This window comes from Tricharina praecox, assembly GCF_024521635.1.
Source record: "Tricharina praecox strain CBS 144465 chromosome Unknown BZA05scaffold_17, whole genome shotgun sequence".
In the NCBI taxonomy this organism is placed as follows: domain Eukaryota; kingdom Fungi; phylum Ascomycota; class Pezizomycetes; order Pezizales; family Pyronemataceae; genus Tricharina; species Tricharina praecox.
In genome coordinates, this window is record NW_026250419.1 from 242,596 (window position 1) to 257,539 (window position 14,944).

Sequence of the window (14,944 nt, forward strand, 5' to 3'; positions counted from 1 at the left end):
TTAGAGTACCAGAGTACCACCGACTTCTTCCTTCTTCCTTCTCCCCTCTCCCTTCCTTCCTGTAATACCCGCACTCGTTTCCAATCGATACCGGTCATTCGCTCTAAAATATGATAACAACCAAAAAAACAAAACGAGACGACTGCCTCCCTCCCACACCCACACCCACACCCACACCCATCACCAACCAACCGCTCACGCAAACTTAACATCAGCGAACAGCGCCGCGCGGACCTGTGTCAGTGCCGCCAGCTCCAAAATGAACTCCTGTGATCTTATCAGCACCGTCCTCCTCAACCCTCTCCCCAGTCAAGTAAGAAGCTTACCTGCAAGATCATGATATTGGTTAATAGATGGCTCAGGGTAAAGTCACCCTGCTGCTGATTTCTCGTCGACGGGGGCGAATGCAGCACCTCGGGAGTATCCTCTCCATTCCCCTCTTCCGACTCTGGCGGCGGCGGTAGGTGCAGTCCCTTCTGCCCGGGCATGAGGACTTTGATCCTGCGCGTCGTCGTGTCGGCGATGTGGCTTTCGAAGGGGGAGTTGGGGTCTATAGCGGGCGACACGCCGCGGGAGGAGGGGGTCGGGGAGAGGAACTGGGTGCGGCCGCGGGCGACATCGGGGCCGAGGATGAGGTTGCGCGCCGAGAAGGGATCGAGCATGGGCATGGGGAAGGACGGCGATGGCTGCTTGGGCAGCGGGGGCGGTTGCGAGGTCTGCGTACTGGCTAGGGCATCGTTGATTTCGTCGGTGAATTCGAAGGCCCGTCGCCGCTCCATGAGCTTGTCGTCGAGGTCGGGGATGTCCCGACGGTATGCGGCGATCTGGGCGACGAGGTCTTGCAGCGCTTCGATTATGGGCGGTGCATGGCGCCGCCGGAGCCGCGGGTGGCGCCGCGCGAGCTTGATTTCGCGGAGGCGGCGGCGGTCCTTCTCGGCAAAGAGGTCTTCGGTCGAGAGGAGAGTGGTGTCGCCGAGGATCGCAGCGAGCTCTTCTTCCATCGTGTCCAGCTCATCGTCTTCATTGTCGGAATCGTCGTCTTCGGGGAACTCGTAGTGTGCTGGGTCGTAGTAGAGCCAGCCTTCGGGACGCATGTAAGCCGGCGCGGCGAGGTCGACGATGACGCATGTGAGGACCAGGTTGGTTTCTACCGTATTTGAGAAGAAGGCGGCGAGAAGATCCACCAGGTGTCGGAGGAAGGGGTCGTGAGGGCTCAGCGTGTGCATGTGCATCCGTGCCAGTCTATCTTCACCGCTGCTGATACCACTACCGCCCACGATGTTCCCGCGAAGACCCAAGAACTTCGTGGTGCAAGGGTGAGACTCCAACAGGCCTTGACAGTCTTTGAGATGGTCACCGTAAGTCTGCGCCGAGTCCCTTCCTTCGCCGGTTAGATCAGCCACCATCTGGAAGAGCATCTCCATCTCGGCGTTGTGCGCGCCGATCGTGCGTGTTGGGGAGCTGCCCGACACGGGTATGGTTTTGAGAAGAGTGTGCATGGAGTATGGATAGTGTTTTCGCAGGATTGTGGATACCAGTCTCAGGGTCGTTGCCACGGTCTGCTGCGATTTCGACGCAAGACTGGTCATTATCAGGTCCGCCAGACTATAGATGGCTGGAGTAGGGCTGTCCATCACATCCGCTGCTCTCGACAGCATATCTAGGGATTGTCGTCTCTTGGTGCGCGACTGCACCTGCATGGATTCTGGGTTCTCTGGCATATTCATGAGGTACGAGAGGATCAGGTGGATGATGTCGGGGTAATCCAGCGTGTCAAGGACGACACGAACATACGTCAGAACAGCTACGGAGGATCCACCGTCGGCATCCGAGGATTCGAGCAGTGAAGGATATCTGTTTCATTATGACTCGTGTCAGGGCAATTACGGAATGGCAATGATCGGGGAACCAACAGCAGCTGCTGCAGAAACAACACTTGAAAGTGGTCTAGTAGTGTCTGCTTTACTTCTGCGGAACGGCAATGCTCCAATACATCCTGCCAGAACGTTAGGTAGGAGAGGAAGGTATCGAGATGCGTCTTGAACTCCGGCGAGTTCGGCGTCTCCGCCCCCGATGCAGGCTGAGGAACAAAGTCGGAAAGCACGAGGATCGTAGGTGGCTCTTCGGTCGAATAGGTTATCGCAAGTTTTCTGTCGGAAAGTCAACGCGCTGAGGGAATGGTGATGAAATGCGCAGGGAGGTGCCAACCTGCTCAACTGACTATACAAAGCCCCCAACCCGGAAGCCATCAAGGTCGCCAGGTCGCTTTCTACTATCCACCGCTCCAACGCGCCCGACGAAGACGCGGCCTCGACGATGTAGAGCAGTCCTGTCCTAGCAAAGTCCCCTACCTTGCCTTCCTGATGGACGTAGTCAATCAAGAGATAAAACAATGGGAAATCCTCTTTATTCGTCATACCCGCAAACCGCTCCCGAGGCTCCAGGCTCTCATAATGTTTCCCGCCCCCTTCGCCGGCGCTATTCGTAAACCACACCCGCAGAATCCCCGGGCTCGATCGGATCTTGGAAGCGATGCTGAACAGCAGCTCTACGAACTCGCCCTCAAACGACGGAACCGAGCGCTGACTCGTAGCCTTCAGGAAGGCGATCAAGCTGTGCGCAAAGCTCTCGTGACCTAGAAAATCCTCGTCTTCATTGTCGATCAGGGTTGAAAACGCAACTATACACTCCCGGATGACAGCTGGAGATCCGGACTGTCCGATCTTCGATAGCGCAATGAAGACCTGCTGCTCGTAGCAAAAGTTCATGCACAGTCTCGTCGACCGCTTCTCCTCCTCGATCAACAGATCCGTCAACCGCTTGATGTAGCCGCGCAGCGTCTCCTGGGAGTGGGGGTCGTTGTCTCTTGTGTTTCGCCACGAGCCCTAGATGCATCCCATCGCCCAGCCGTCAGCGAACGAGCGCGCGTCGCGTGTGTGGGAGTGCGGGTGTCGGAAGGCGCACCAGTAGCTGCTGCCAGACACGTTTGAACTTTGCGAGACGTTGCTCGGGAGTCGTAGGCGGTGGAGGAGCTTTTTGCGTAGAGCTCGAGGAGCCGGAGCCGCCGATGAGCCGATTCCACTGCCAGATCCACAGCGTCAGTAAAGCAGTGCTCATCGTCGCCGTGCATCGTGCATCGTGATGGGAACCGGATTGCTGGGGAACGCACAAAATCCATCTAGGGAGAGTTACGACAGCGATCTGCAGCTTCGTTGGGATGGATAGGTGCGGTTTGTGGGACGGGACGGAGGTGCTGGTGGCCGCGGCTGGTCGTGGTCGTGGTGGAACTTGAGCTTTTGCTCTAGGGATGCGGGACGCAAACAAAGAGGTCCAGGGTGCAAGGTACGCACTTATCGCCAGGTCTATGTGCCCGCGCCAGAGCTTATCCGGGTCCGCTACTTTTGAGGACTCAGCTTGAGGATGCTCTACTTAAATTTACATATTTTTCCCGTCATGATCTACATCTGTGCTCTTCATCGCGTTGACATTCTTTCGACGCCCCCCATTTTCCGCATAGCAAAATTCGGGACTCGATGGGAATGGGGGACGAAAGGGAGTGACAAAAGGTGCATATTCCTAGTATGCGCAATCACCAAGAACCAGAGGGGAGTAGCAAGCTATGTGTATAGGCTTTCCAAAGCTACCCCGCGGAGCTGGCAGGAATGGTCAGGAAGTTGGTGGTCGCCATAGTCTAGTAAAGGCCGCATGCGACAATAAATTGATGTTCTCTCTCTCAAGCTTTCCAAAGAACAGAGCTCTCCCATTCCCGACATTACTGGCAGTAGGGAATTCCTTCAGCATGATACTGCTGGCCAAAGCTCTAACAAAACAATAATTCTCAAGGATACACAATCACTATTTAAACGTATTCAACTCCATTACTTTCCCCTTCTACTCCACGCGCAGCGGCCTGGGTAATAGACGGGGGAAAAAAAAGAGGGGCCTGTCAGACCTCCATCGCCGCCCACCCTCGTTCCCACCCCACTCGAAAGCGAGGTATACGGAAACTCAGGTCGAGATCATCACCCACCTGTCCCGAAGGACCGGCAAAACAGGCTTCACTCTGGGGCAGCGAGGATATAGATCATCGTCCAGGTTGGAGATTCTGTGGCTCTTGTAAAGAGTTCAGATGAGACGATTTACTATAGAAATGATCCCTAAAGAAAGAAATGATGTTAGTATTATGGTGTCGCGACATATAGTACTGAATGTGGAGGTGGGGAGTACTGACTATGAAGTAAAATCGCATACTTTTCAAACGATGGGAGGAAGGGGGGTTTTATAGATGGTTGTGGGCGGCGAAAGTTTCTTTGCCAAGCCCTAAGCCCTTAGTAGTTGTCCAAACACTAGCTCTTTTCACGTTACTCTGCCGTGTGACTAACTATGATGCAACACGTCCCGAGACCAGAGGTCAGGTCATGACACTCACTCAGCCACTCATCAAAGTACACCTTGGGAAAAATCCGCGGATCTCAGCTCTGGCAATATTTTCATACATCTATAGGATGCCCTGTAATGATTCGGTACCAAGTATCCCTTGGCCAGCTCGTGCAGACAAAACGCAACAAGGCAATGGATTCTTTGCTGGCTAGATGTGAAGGCTGGCTAGATGTGATACAGACGACTCATTGATATCCACATCCGGCTCGATTCGGATGATATGTAGCAGGCTCGGAGTCGCCCTCAGCCTCGACTGGATCAAGAATGAGCCTTAGCCTTGCGGTACAGTACGCAGCTTCAGAGATATCAGATCCGTGTATCTTGGACCCAGCATTCTTCAGCCTGACAGTCTCGTCCACCTCTTCGGTCCACCCTGGAGGTTCGGCACGAAGTGAGATCCGATGTCGGTGAAGTTTTCTGTTCATTCGATCATACTCGTATTCAGCCCATGTAAGACCGTGATGGGCATGCATCTCCGTTCTTTCCTGTGCACAGTCGGAAGTTGGCCAAGTCACTCGAAGTCCTTCGACGGCCCATCCCGATCCTGATTCCTCATATGTACGAATCATATGCTGTGCGCCATCGGTATCACGTGCAGTCAGGTGATCCGGCAACTTGAGAGTCCAGACTCCAGAAATAAGAGACACAAACACGAAATCACCTGCCACCCAGTACATATCTCGGAAATAACTCGGGTGGACTAGACATCTACGTGGAGGGAGTATCCCGAGCAACACCCGTATGCAAGATGATGCAGGATCTGTGTACAATACATCTGCTCCGCATCCCTTTCTTTCCTTTTGGCGGCAGCAGCGGCGGCGGCATATTTCTCGTCAGACTGTTCAAATCCCTACATACTGGTGCTGGAGGAGTGATGTGTTTGGATGGCTGCCCTCGTTTTTTTATTTTTACTCCAACAAAACCCGGGGTTAGAAGACGGTCTGTGGGGTATTCGAGGTCATGAGCACAGTGTGATTCACCCCCATATGTACGCCCTGTCTACTACCGAAAACATAGGCCCTGCGGCATAGTAGCAGCGGGGCTTTCTCACCAACACAGCTCGAAGCCCAGAGGACCTGGTGGCAGAAGGGAGATCGATATAATGTTTGCCCCCACACTGTCCTAGGCGGCCCCGGAACGGCGAAGTCGAAGGAATGGAAGGATAGATAAGAAGATAAGAAGAAGAACCATATTCATCTTTGGGTATCTATTCAGGTATGCATATGCACCTGCGAGCCCACTCCACTCTATCAGTAGCTCATCTCTTTCTGCAAGAACAGTTGGAATTCCCCCTACGCCGCATCGCCAAGATGAGCTTATGCCGGCGGACATCATGGTCCCGGCCGCAGTCTTGACGAGCCTCTTCGTCGGCCTTCCCTTCCAGCACGGAATCCAAACAGAAAGCTTCTCCGGAACAAAAGGATGTGCAGTCTCCAGGCTCGCTATGTAGCTGCCTCGGCACTCGATGCCGTTAACTATTCGTGTGACAAAACGCCGTCGACCTGGCTCGTATGTGCATCATCACGGAACGGTGCGGGACTGATTCCGCTGGCCACCGAAGTTACTCTGGAAGACGCATGCGGCGGCTTGCTCGCCACGAGAACCCGAACTTTCGTGGGGACACGGTGCTCTCGCACCGAAGCGGCTGCTTGTTTCCAACCCCGGTGTGCACTGTGCTGGCTTCGTTTCGCAGGTGGCTCTGAAGGAAACAGTACATTAGGTAAGTACTGACATAGTAGGCTACGAGTGCGATGAAGATTTTACGGTTGTGGGGAACACGCGTGCCAGGTGCAGATCTCGAAGCGCGATCTGGGTGTCATCTGCAGGGTCCCTGTACCTACTCTGATAGGGCCATGCGCCACCCTCTGACGATAGGCAATGCCGTCGATGGCTCCTGACGCTCCAGAGTCCACCTGCGCTGGTGTTTACTCCTGACTCTCCCACCACCACCACCCATCCGCTCACCCACCCACCCACCGACCGTCTTCGCCCACCACCAGTCCGTTCGTTCGTACGGTTTCGGATGACAATACCATCCCGCATTCTACTCTAGCCTTACTGCTTAGCAGCTAGCCGCAAATCGCCCCGGGTGAAGCCAGGGAGCTCTCGAGTCTCGATACGCCCGAGCACACACACGCACACACACCGCTGTTATATAGATCATGCCTCCCCGCTCCCCGGCCACCTCCATCCGCCTCTCCTCCCCACCCTCCCCATCATACCACCACGGAGACACGTCGGACAGTTCGCCTCCCCGTTCACCTAGCTCCACGGCCTTTCCTTCAACCCCAAACCCCAGTTTTAGCCTCTACGCCATCATGGCTCGCGTCGTCCAGTCGGCGAAGAAGGCGCTGCTCCCGGCGGAGCCCTCCAGCTACCAGTCCATCCCGAACGTGGACTATGGCGAAGGGGAGTCCAGCTCCCTGCACGGGTCTAGATCGTCCGAGGGACCGCACAAAACCTCGGTGTTCGAATATGGAATCTTTGTGCTCTTGGGCGTTGCCATGTAGGTTGTCCTGCGAAGCTTGTCTCGCGCGCCGTTCCGGACCGAGGTAGCTAACGGCTAGTCATACCGTCAAGGCTGTGGAGTTGGAACATGTTTATGGCCTGCGCGACCTACTTCCAACGACGCTTCTCGGAGGTTAATATGCACTTCCGCGAGAAGCTCCAGGTCGGAGCACCACGCTGACTGGGTGCATCAAGAACGAGTTTATCCTCAACAATTTCCAATCCATGATTCTCGGTGTCAGCACCTTTACGAATCTCGGCGTCATGATCTACTTGTCCAACAGACAGAGCACAGCGAATTACCCTTTCCGTATATGCACTTCGCTCGTGCTGAACTGTGTCACGTTCACGATACTCGCCTTGTCGACCATCATGTTTACGGTCGGTGCGACGTCGTACTTGGCGTTGGTCTTGCTCTGTGTCTGCGTTGCGGCCGCCAGTTGTGGCTTCAGCCAGAATGGCGTGTTTGCGTTCGTGAACAGATTCGGCGGAGTCTACACGCAAGCCATCATGACGTCGGTTCCTCCCTCTCTTTGTGTGTGGAGTTCGGTATGCTGATGGGCCTGTTTAGCGGTCAAGGTATTGCTGGAGTGCTGCCTGCGATAGCCCAGATCGTTTCGGTTCTTGCGATTCCGCAATCTGCGCAGGAGACGGGAACCTCTTCTTCACCAAAGTCGGCATTCGCGTATTTCATGACCGCAACCGTCGTTTCCGGATTCTGCCTTCTCTTATTCTTGGTACTCCTTCGCCGTCACAGCATCAGCCTCAACTGCAAATCACAGGCAACGACTCTTTCCTCCAGTGATTCGGAGGAGGACGACGAGGGGGGGATTGTGGTCCGGAGGTCTGTGCCACTTATAGATTTGTGGCGGAAACTGAAGATTCCGGCCATCGCCATCTTCTTCACCTTTTGCTGCACAATGGTCTTCCCGGTCTTCACCCAAGCCATCATCTCGGTACACCCCGATGGCTCCGGTCGAGCATTCCAGCCGGATGTCTTCATCCCAACCGCCTTTTTGCTTTGGAACGTTGGTGATCTGTCCGGCCGCATAGTTTGTGGGTGGGAGAGGGCTATCATTCGGAAGTCCAGCTGGTTGGCCATCCTGCCAGTGGCAAGACTAGTCTTCATACCGTTGTACTTTATGTGCAACGTCAACGGTCGGGGAGCTTTCATCAAGAGCGACTTGTTTTACATGTTTGTGCAGCTGGGCTTCGGCTTCACTAGCGGTTGGATCGGAAGTAGTTGCATGATCGTGGCGCCGGACTACGTTGATGAGGATGAGAAGGAGGCCTGCGGTGGCTTCATGGGGTTGTGCTTGGTGCTTGGCCTGGCAACGGGTAGTATGTTGAGTTTCTTGATACTCAATTGATTAGATATCGAGGTTTTTGGGGGTACTGTCGGCTTTGGGGATTGGGTGCTTTGGACTTTGGACTTTGGATTGCTTTGCTTGGAACTGCGTTTTTGGGCTCGTTTTTGTTACAGGGTGTGTCGAACTGGCGTTATGGACTGCGACGTTGCTTGTTTCTTTTTCTGTTTATCCTTTGTTGTACATTCGGAGGCGTGTGAGAGATATCCTAGATATATTTTTGGAGTGTTCTAGTATGCATGTATTCGTACGAGAGGGGTCTCGATTGTGGAGGGGTCTGTTATGTACACATGTAATTGCTTGCTCTCTTGAGTACTGTAAGGATATCCCATTCACAATGGAGTCATTTAGGCCTTGTATGTGCTCGGCTCTCACGCATCTTTCGGATATGCGCCAGGAAATCAGAGAGATAATGACTGTACGGTTTTTCCAGCAGCAGCATGACCTCGCACTCCAGGCGCGTCGCCAAACCGTCGCTCCCATCTCATCGGAACCTTAACAGCTCACAATACAGCCTCCCGGTATCGAGCACGGTCCACTCCTTCGTCTTCTCCGTCCCCAGCACCCACCTGCCAGGAAACGGCAGCTGTAGTCCCTCAATAAAGTCCTTCAGCACGGCCTCGCCGGCATTCATGGTATCAACAGGCAGATACTCGACCTCGACGACCACGCCGCGCACCTGATCACCCATGACACGGCCGACGCGCACGCGGAAGTCGTCGACCTCGTAGCAGTGGCCCTCCGCCCGCAGCGTCTGCCGCAGCGTCCACAGCGTGCTCAGCTTCGTCTTGAGGATCTGCGCGAAGTCTCGGTCGATCGTCACGATTGCGCTCCCGCACAAAGCGAACGGGATCGGCGAGAGGTGCGGGATCTCGAGGTACTGCAGGAACGCCGGTGGGGAGGGGCCGCCCCCGCTGGAGCCGTCGGGGCCGCCGCTAGAGCCGCTGGAGCCGCTGGATGGCGCGGTGGAACGTAGGAGCCGGTGGTCGAGGCGGTACCCTCCTGCGGCTATCGGCTGGTGCCGCTTCTGGAGCCGGTCCAAGAGCGTGATGTTTATGGGCGGCGAGTTGCTGGTCGATGTTTGCTCCGCGATGAAGTAGAGACTGGGACAACGGGTTAGGAGGGGTTCTATGAGGGGAGTGCTAGGTGGGGGGACATACCCGGTTACCGGCATTGTGGTGGATGTGGTGGAGAATGGAGAGAGGTTGCTCGCGAATCGTGGGGTTGACGTGCATGTGCATGTGTGGATCGCGTGTACACAATGGTCGCGCTCATGTAACGCGATTGTCTTCACAGGCCAGCACTCGGTCGCGAGGATGCCGACTGTCGAGCTACATCCACGATCCCCTGTCTAAAGTAATCATCATGTGTATATCGTGGCTAAATCGGGATATGGATTTCGGGCCACCGTTACTTGCAGCCAGTAATTGCAAATCCCCACCACTCCGGCTTCCAACCGTTGAATGTCGATATACGGTGTGGTACTATATGGTCTCACCGGAGTTTCAGGGGGAATTGGTGCCCGCGACTCTGGTTCCAAGAGATCTCGTAATCGTACATGCTCGAATCGTGTAGGTACCCGCACATCACAGATATGTGAAGGGCCCGGGGATATTCATCTCTCCGGCCGTCGGTCGATTACTGTAAGACACTCATCCCGATTCCCGCCTGCGTTGGAGAAGGGACTGATTGCTTACCTACCATGTTTTTCCCCGCAAAATATTTGGCATCATGGACATTGGTAGCTCCGCCGCCGAGCTCGGATGAGAATGGAAGCTTAGATATAAAATCATATGGTCTCTAAGTGTATGTACGGACATAACATCTGCATGTATGTACTTATGTACGAGGCCGGCTGTCAGCATGTGTACAAGCTGTCGGCGTTAGCGGTAGTCATGGCGATTCCAGACCGGTAGCTGACATCAATAATCTCCTTGGGAGTAAGCACTCTGCTGGCACGGATGGGATGTCTAAAATCGCCGAGACTTGGGGATTATCTGCTGCTGCCACATGTACCCACATAGCACAGGCACATCATGAATCGCCTGCCTGTCGCCTGTATTCGACGCAAGCCTTGGTCTTCGGTACCGCTTATGGACCTTGAGCTTGGGGGTTAAGGTCGTGACTCGTCCTGAACCGCCCCCCATATTCGCCGATCAAGTCTGGAGCTTCGAACCTGTGGGCACCGGCTGCAACTGGGTGTACGGACCAGCACGCTGTAGCACAACTGCAGGTTAGGGTAGAAGGCGAATCGGAAACCGAAGGACCATAGTCCCTGGGGAACGTTGGTTAATTGGAACTGTACCTATTTGTAGATTGTAAACAGCAAACCAAGAACCTTGTGGATGAAGTGATTGTGAGCGTTTGTCACCCTGTAATCCGATGACATCGAGTCCGGCCCGCGCGGGATCGAAAGGAGAGGGAGAAGGAGGCCTCAGGGGGCGAGAAAGAGAGAGAGAAAGAGAGACTGGCCATGGATACAATAGGACCAAACTTCCCACATGGCTAACTCCGTAGGCCCTGTCCGCCATAATCCCTCTTACGCCACAGAGACGGTTTATTCCGCCGGGCCTGATTCGCTACAAATCCCCGCCTCTCGGCAGCCCTATTATCCTCTCGATCCTTCTTGAGCCCGAGAAGCCAGTGAAGATCAGAAAGCCGTGCAATGGTAATCGGTCCAGTATGATTCTATATACCCGTGTTGTGCATGGCATGGGCTTTAGCTCCTTCGGCAATAGCGGATGATAACGGATTTTAGGGCACGTTCTTCACCAGCCGTCTTCCGCCATTTCAGTCTCAACCCCAAACGCGTCTCCTAGAAATGTCGACCTCGCGCGGCGAAGAACCAGACAGCAATAGCAACAGCAGCAGCATCGAAGCTGTCACGCTTCCTGCCACTCCCACCCTCACTCCCGCCTCCCCTCCTCCTCCGCCGCCCCCTCCACCGCCACCACCGCCGCCGCCGCCACCACCACCCTCAGCTGCACCGGCACCTTCAGCACCTCCCGCGGCAGCACCACCACCACCGGCGGCACCACTGTCCTCGGGCGGCTCGTTGGAGCGATCCTCAGCGTCGCCGACTTCACCGCAGCAGCGCATACGACACGTACAACATCCGCAGCCCCAAACGGCCACACAGAAGCGTCGGAGGTTTCCGGTCTCGTGCTATGAGTGTCGCCGGAGGAAACTCAAATGCGATCGCGAACAGCCGTGTCAGCGATGTCGCAGCAGCCGCAGAGACTGCATCTACGCGAATGAAAGTCCCGTGGCGACTAAAGTCGCGAAATTGAGCGAGCGCCATAGCACCCCCGGAAACCCGAGGTTCATTAATGGCGGTAGTAGCGGTAGCGGAACAGGAGAAGTAGGGGGGGTAGGAGTAGGAGTAGGAGTAGGAGGAACAGGAACAGGAACAGGAACAGGAGGAGGGTATGAGGATTCGCAAGCGATCAGGCACGCATATAGTCCCATCAATTGTGCGACAGCAGACATTGCACCGGCACCTCACGCGTTCGACCGGTACGAAAGGATTGCGCCACGGTTCGATGCTGTGGTAGCCGAAAGGACGACGGAGCCCCCGTTCGTGAAACCAGTGCATGTTCAAAGCCAACAATTGCCGCAGATACAGTATGTCGATCATGGCGTGGATCGCAGAATCTTGAGAACCAGTGCCAGTCATGCCAGTCCTATGGAGCAACACCAAGTACCGATATCTCGTCTTTTGAGCGCGCCTGGTGACTGTGGCCCACGCAGCACTACTTCGGATGACCGCAATGGTGGCATCTGTAATTCTGCGGACAGGTTCACCGCAGAAAGCAAGTTCAAGGACAAGCCGTTCGTTAGGGGCAAGAATGCGAAGATTCGATACTTTGGGAGGAGCCATATGTCCACCTTGATGACGCAATTCGATGGTTTGCGGTGCTTTATGCGAGAGGCTGCACCGCTGAATCCGACTCTTTCCCAGTTCCGCAAGGATTTTAATGTGTGGAAAGAACATATTCGGGCCGAGGAAGAGCAAGAGGAGTTTCCATGCTTGCCAAACCTTCTGGAATGCATGCCGCCATCGTCGGAGGCGGACGAACTGGTCCGCGTATACATGAAGATGTTCGAGTCGACGCACAGGATCTTGCACATACCAAGCTTTTGGCAGGAGTATAGGGAATTCTGGAGGGACACGGCAAAAGCTTCATCGGCGTTCGTCGCACAACTGTTGCTCATCATGGCCTGCGGGATGTTGCTGCATCACAATTCGGGAGAGGCCGCCGACCCGACCCTGCCTATGGCGAACGCGCAAACGACGCCCCGCCAGACAGCAGTACAATGGGTGCATGCGGTAGAGCGGTGGTTATGTCACCGGCAAAGACCTGACATCACGCTTATCCGCATCCACTGTTTGCTCATCATCGCGAAGCGGGTGAACGCGATCGAATTGCATGCTCTATGGATCTCGGTGGGTACGCTTGTCAGGTTGGCCATGACCATGGGACTGCACCGGGACCCCGATTCGCTGTGGAAGGTATCTGTCTTCCATGCCGAAATGCGGAGAAGGCTTTGGGCGACGATCCTGGAGTTGGATCTGCAGGCGGCGATGGAACGCGGAATGCCAATCAGAGAAGGCAATTACCACGACTGCCGCCCCCCGTTGAATCTCAACGACTGGGACATCATGGAGTCGACTGAAGTACCCCCCGACCCGCGGCCCAGTAACTGTACCGAGACATCATTCCAGATCGTGTTACTACGTTCTCTGCCTGTCAGGATGGAGATTGCAAGACTGGTTAATAGCCTCGATGCGAATCCACCCTACGAAGAAATTCTTAGATTGGACAAGGAAATCACACAGTACCTGCAAGACATCCCGCACAATCTCAAGATCGAAACGACTTCAAAGGTTCATATTGAAGCCGGGCTGTCGCTGCCAAAGCAGTTGCTTGATCTTTATTTGCGTCGCTTCCTTCTGTTGCTTCATTCACCCTTCGCAGCACAAGGGAAGGATCCGAGATATAGCTACTCTAGGCACGTGTGCCTAGAAAACGCTACAATGCTACTCTCGAATTCCAAGCAGTTTCAGGATACAACAGTTCTCAGAGCACTATACTTCAAGGACGAGCACATGCAAGCCGCCCTGACTATCTGCCTAGACCTGTTCATCAACAAGCCTAACCCGGGTAAGGGTTCTCTCCACGTCCAACCATGGTTGATCCGTTGACCAGTTTTTCCCCATAGGACTAGCATTGTCGAGGGACATGTTGCACATCTACCGAGACTCATCATTCGCGCTGGTGGAGGGTGCGCTTCAGCTGCTCGAGTCCCGCGTTCGAATCTTGGGAACAGTCATCAGGGAATACTTCTTCCTCTCGATGGTCCTGGCGTTCGTCAAGGCCAAAGAGTCGCCCGAGCTATCGGAGCGGTACATGAAGCAGGCTGCGGACCGCTGCATCAGAGTGTACCAGGGGTTCCCGAACCAGGAATTTGTGAATGTAAGTTTGCCTTGCTTTGCTGGTCATGCGGAGCGAGCATAGCTGATGTCGGGTGAACAGCCTTCTCCCTCCACCCTGGCGGCAGACGAAAGACCGCCGAGCGATCCTGCGCTGCTGGACTTCATAGCGGTATACCCAATAGACTTCTGCGCTTGGTTGTCGGGATAGTATACTTACTCTGCGTTGCGCTGTGTAGGAGTACGACGGTCTGGACTTTTCAACCGACGATATGGACTTTGGATTGATGGCGTTATGGGATGCGGACTATCAGGCGTGGGCAACGTAATATTTACAGCGGGCCAACTAATACCTTTGATGGGGAGTTAATTGGGTGTGTTTTTGGGGATCATTTCCCGGTGGATACCCGTGTGTTTTGGGGGGGGATCACGGTAGATACCCAGCTTATTAGAGAGAGAGAGAGAGATGTTCAGTTTATTTGGCATGCAGCCTATCTATCTAGACTACCTATGGCGAACCGTCGCACTCCTTTCCCTAGCTTGTTAGACGGTACTTACACGATCACGGAGAGGTTTTGTTGTGAGTGGTGTTACGTGACTGGAAATGTACTGGAGACTAGTAGGGACGGAGATGTAGAGGAACTCCCGGTCCCAGGTATTAAACCGTGATGTTCATTGTGGCAGCGTTGATGGCCTTTAGCTTCCGTTGATTCAGAGCCCACCTTCCGTGGAATCGTGGAGTTACATCCTCACGAGTCCGCGATGACAACCAGTCATCCCTCCCATAACTAAGGCTTCACTCGCAGTTCTCGGCGGCATGCTTCGTCTCCCCAACGCCCACTTTCCGTAACGACGGCTCAGATGTAGGATTGTGTACATAGCACTCGTACATGACCTCTTCTTCTTCTTCTTCTTCTTCTTCTTCGAGGGTGAACTCCCCAGACAAAGGCAGTGTGCGAGGCCCATCCGATGACTTGGGACCTCCCTACCTATGTACCGCGATAACTTGGGCAAAACATGGCGCGGGGGTAGGCTTCACCTACCTCGCAGAGTGATGGCGCATGAGTCCCCCCCCCATACAACTTTACACTACTCTAGTGATAACGTGCGTTGTAAGAGGCGGGGGACTTTGGGGCTGGAAGGTGGTGGGCTGCTACTCTATAGGGGGATGGGTGCTTTTGTTTGGTCATCGATT

At 54.6% G+C, this 14,944-nt stretch overlaps 6 protein-coding genes across 6 annotated transcripts; 3 read left to right on the forward strand and 3 right to left on the reverse strand.

The window, feature by feature from the left end:
* Positions 1 to 90: 90 nt before the first annotated feature.
* Positions 91 to 3,389, reverse strand: BZA05DRAFT_402139 (Retinoic acid induced 16-like protein-domain-containing protein). The gene is made up of 6 exons (XM_051484078.1): positions 3,170 to 3,389; positions 2,965 to 3,081; positions 2,209 to 2,885; positions 1,914 to 2,150; positions 327 to 1,854; positions 91 to 267 (listed from the first exon to the last, which is right to left on the reverse strand). The coding sequence occupies exons 1-6, from the start codon at positions 3,176 to 3,178 to the stop codon at positions 196 to 198; spliced, it is 2,640 nt and encodes an 879-aa protein (XP_051338151.1). The 5' UTR covers positions 3,179 to 3,389; the 3' UTR covers positions 91 to 195.
* Positions 3,390 to 6,604: 3,215 nt separating this feature from the next.
* On the forward strand, positions 6,605 to 8,559 carry BZA05DRAFT_82315 (nucleoside transporter-domain-containing protein). Its single transcript, XM_051488671.1, has 3 exons — positions 6,605 to 7,081; positions 7,144 to 7,463; positions 7,520 to 8,559. The coding sequence occupies exons 1-3, from the start codon at positions 7,037 to 7,039 to the stop codon at positions 8,316 to 8,318; spliced, it is 1,164 nt and encodes a 387-aa protein (XP_051338152.1). The 5' UTR covers positions 6,605 to 7,036; the 3' UTR covers positions 8,319 to 8,559.
* Positions 8,559 to 9,563, reverse strand: BZA05DRAFT_82306 (mediator complex, subunit Med20). Its single transcript, XM_051488670.1, has 2 exons — positions 9,476 to 9,563; positions 8,559 to 9,418 (listed from the first exon to the last, which is right to left on the reverse strand). Exons 1-2 carry the CDS (start codon positions 9,487 to 9,489, stop codon positions 8,800 to 8,802), a joined length of 633 nt encoding a protein of 210 aa, XP_051338153.1. The 5' UTR covers positions 9,490 to 9,563; the 3' UTR covers positions 8,559 to 8,799.
* Positions 9,564 to 10,288: 725 nt separating this feature from the next.
* On the reverse strand, positions 10,289 to 10,970 carry BZA05DRAFT_82346 (uncharacterized protein). The gene is made up of 2 exons (XM_051488672.1): positions 10,621 to 10,970; positions 10,289 to 10,531 (listed from the first exon to the last, which is right to left on the reverse strand). The coding sequence occupies exons 1-2, from the start codon at positions 10,844 to 10,846 to the stop codon at positions 10,407 to 10,409; spliced, it is 351 nt and encodes a 116-aa protein (XP_051338154.1). The 5' UTR covers positions 10,847 to 10,970; the 3' UTR covers positions 10,289 to 10,406.
* On the forward strand, positions 10,755 to 11,939 carry BZA05DRAFT_437180 (uncharacterized protein; the record flags this gene model as incomplete). Its single annotated transcript, XM_051486441.1, has 2 exons — positions 10,755 to 10,983; positions 11,074 to 11,939. Coding segments are annotated over exons 1-2 (867 nt in total), but the record flags the coding sequence as incomplete, so codon positions are not given.
* Positions 11,804 to 14,430, forward strand: BZA05DRAFT_402146 (uncharacterized protein). Its single transcript, XM_051484079.1, has 4 exons — positions 11,804 to 13,480; positions 13,539 to 13,792; positions 13,853 to 13,921; positions 13,989 to 14,430. The coding sequence occupies exons 1-4, from the start codon at positions 12,001 to 12,003 to the stop codon at positions 14,076 to 14,078; spliced, it is 1,893 nt and encodes a 630-aa protein (XP_051338156.1). The 5' UTR covers positions 11,804 to 12,000; the 3' UTR covers positions 14,079 to 14,430.
* Positions 14,431 to 14,944: the final 514 nt, after the last annotated feature.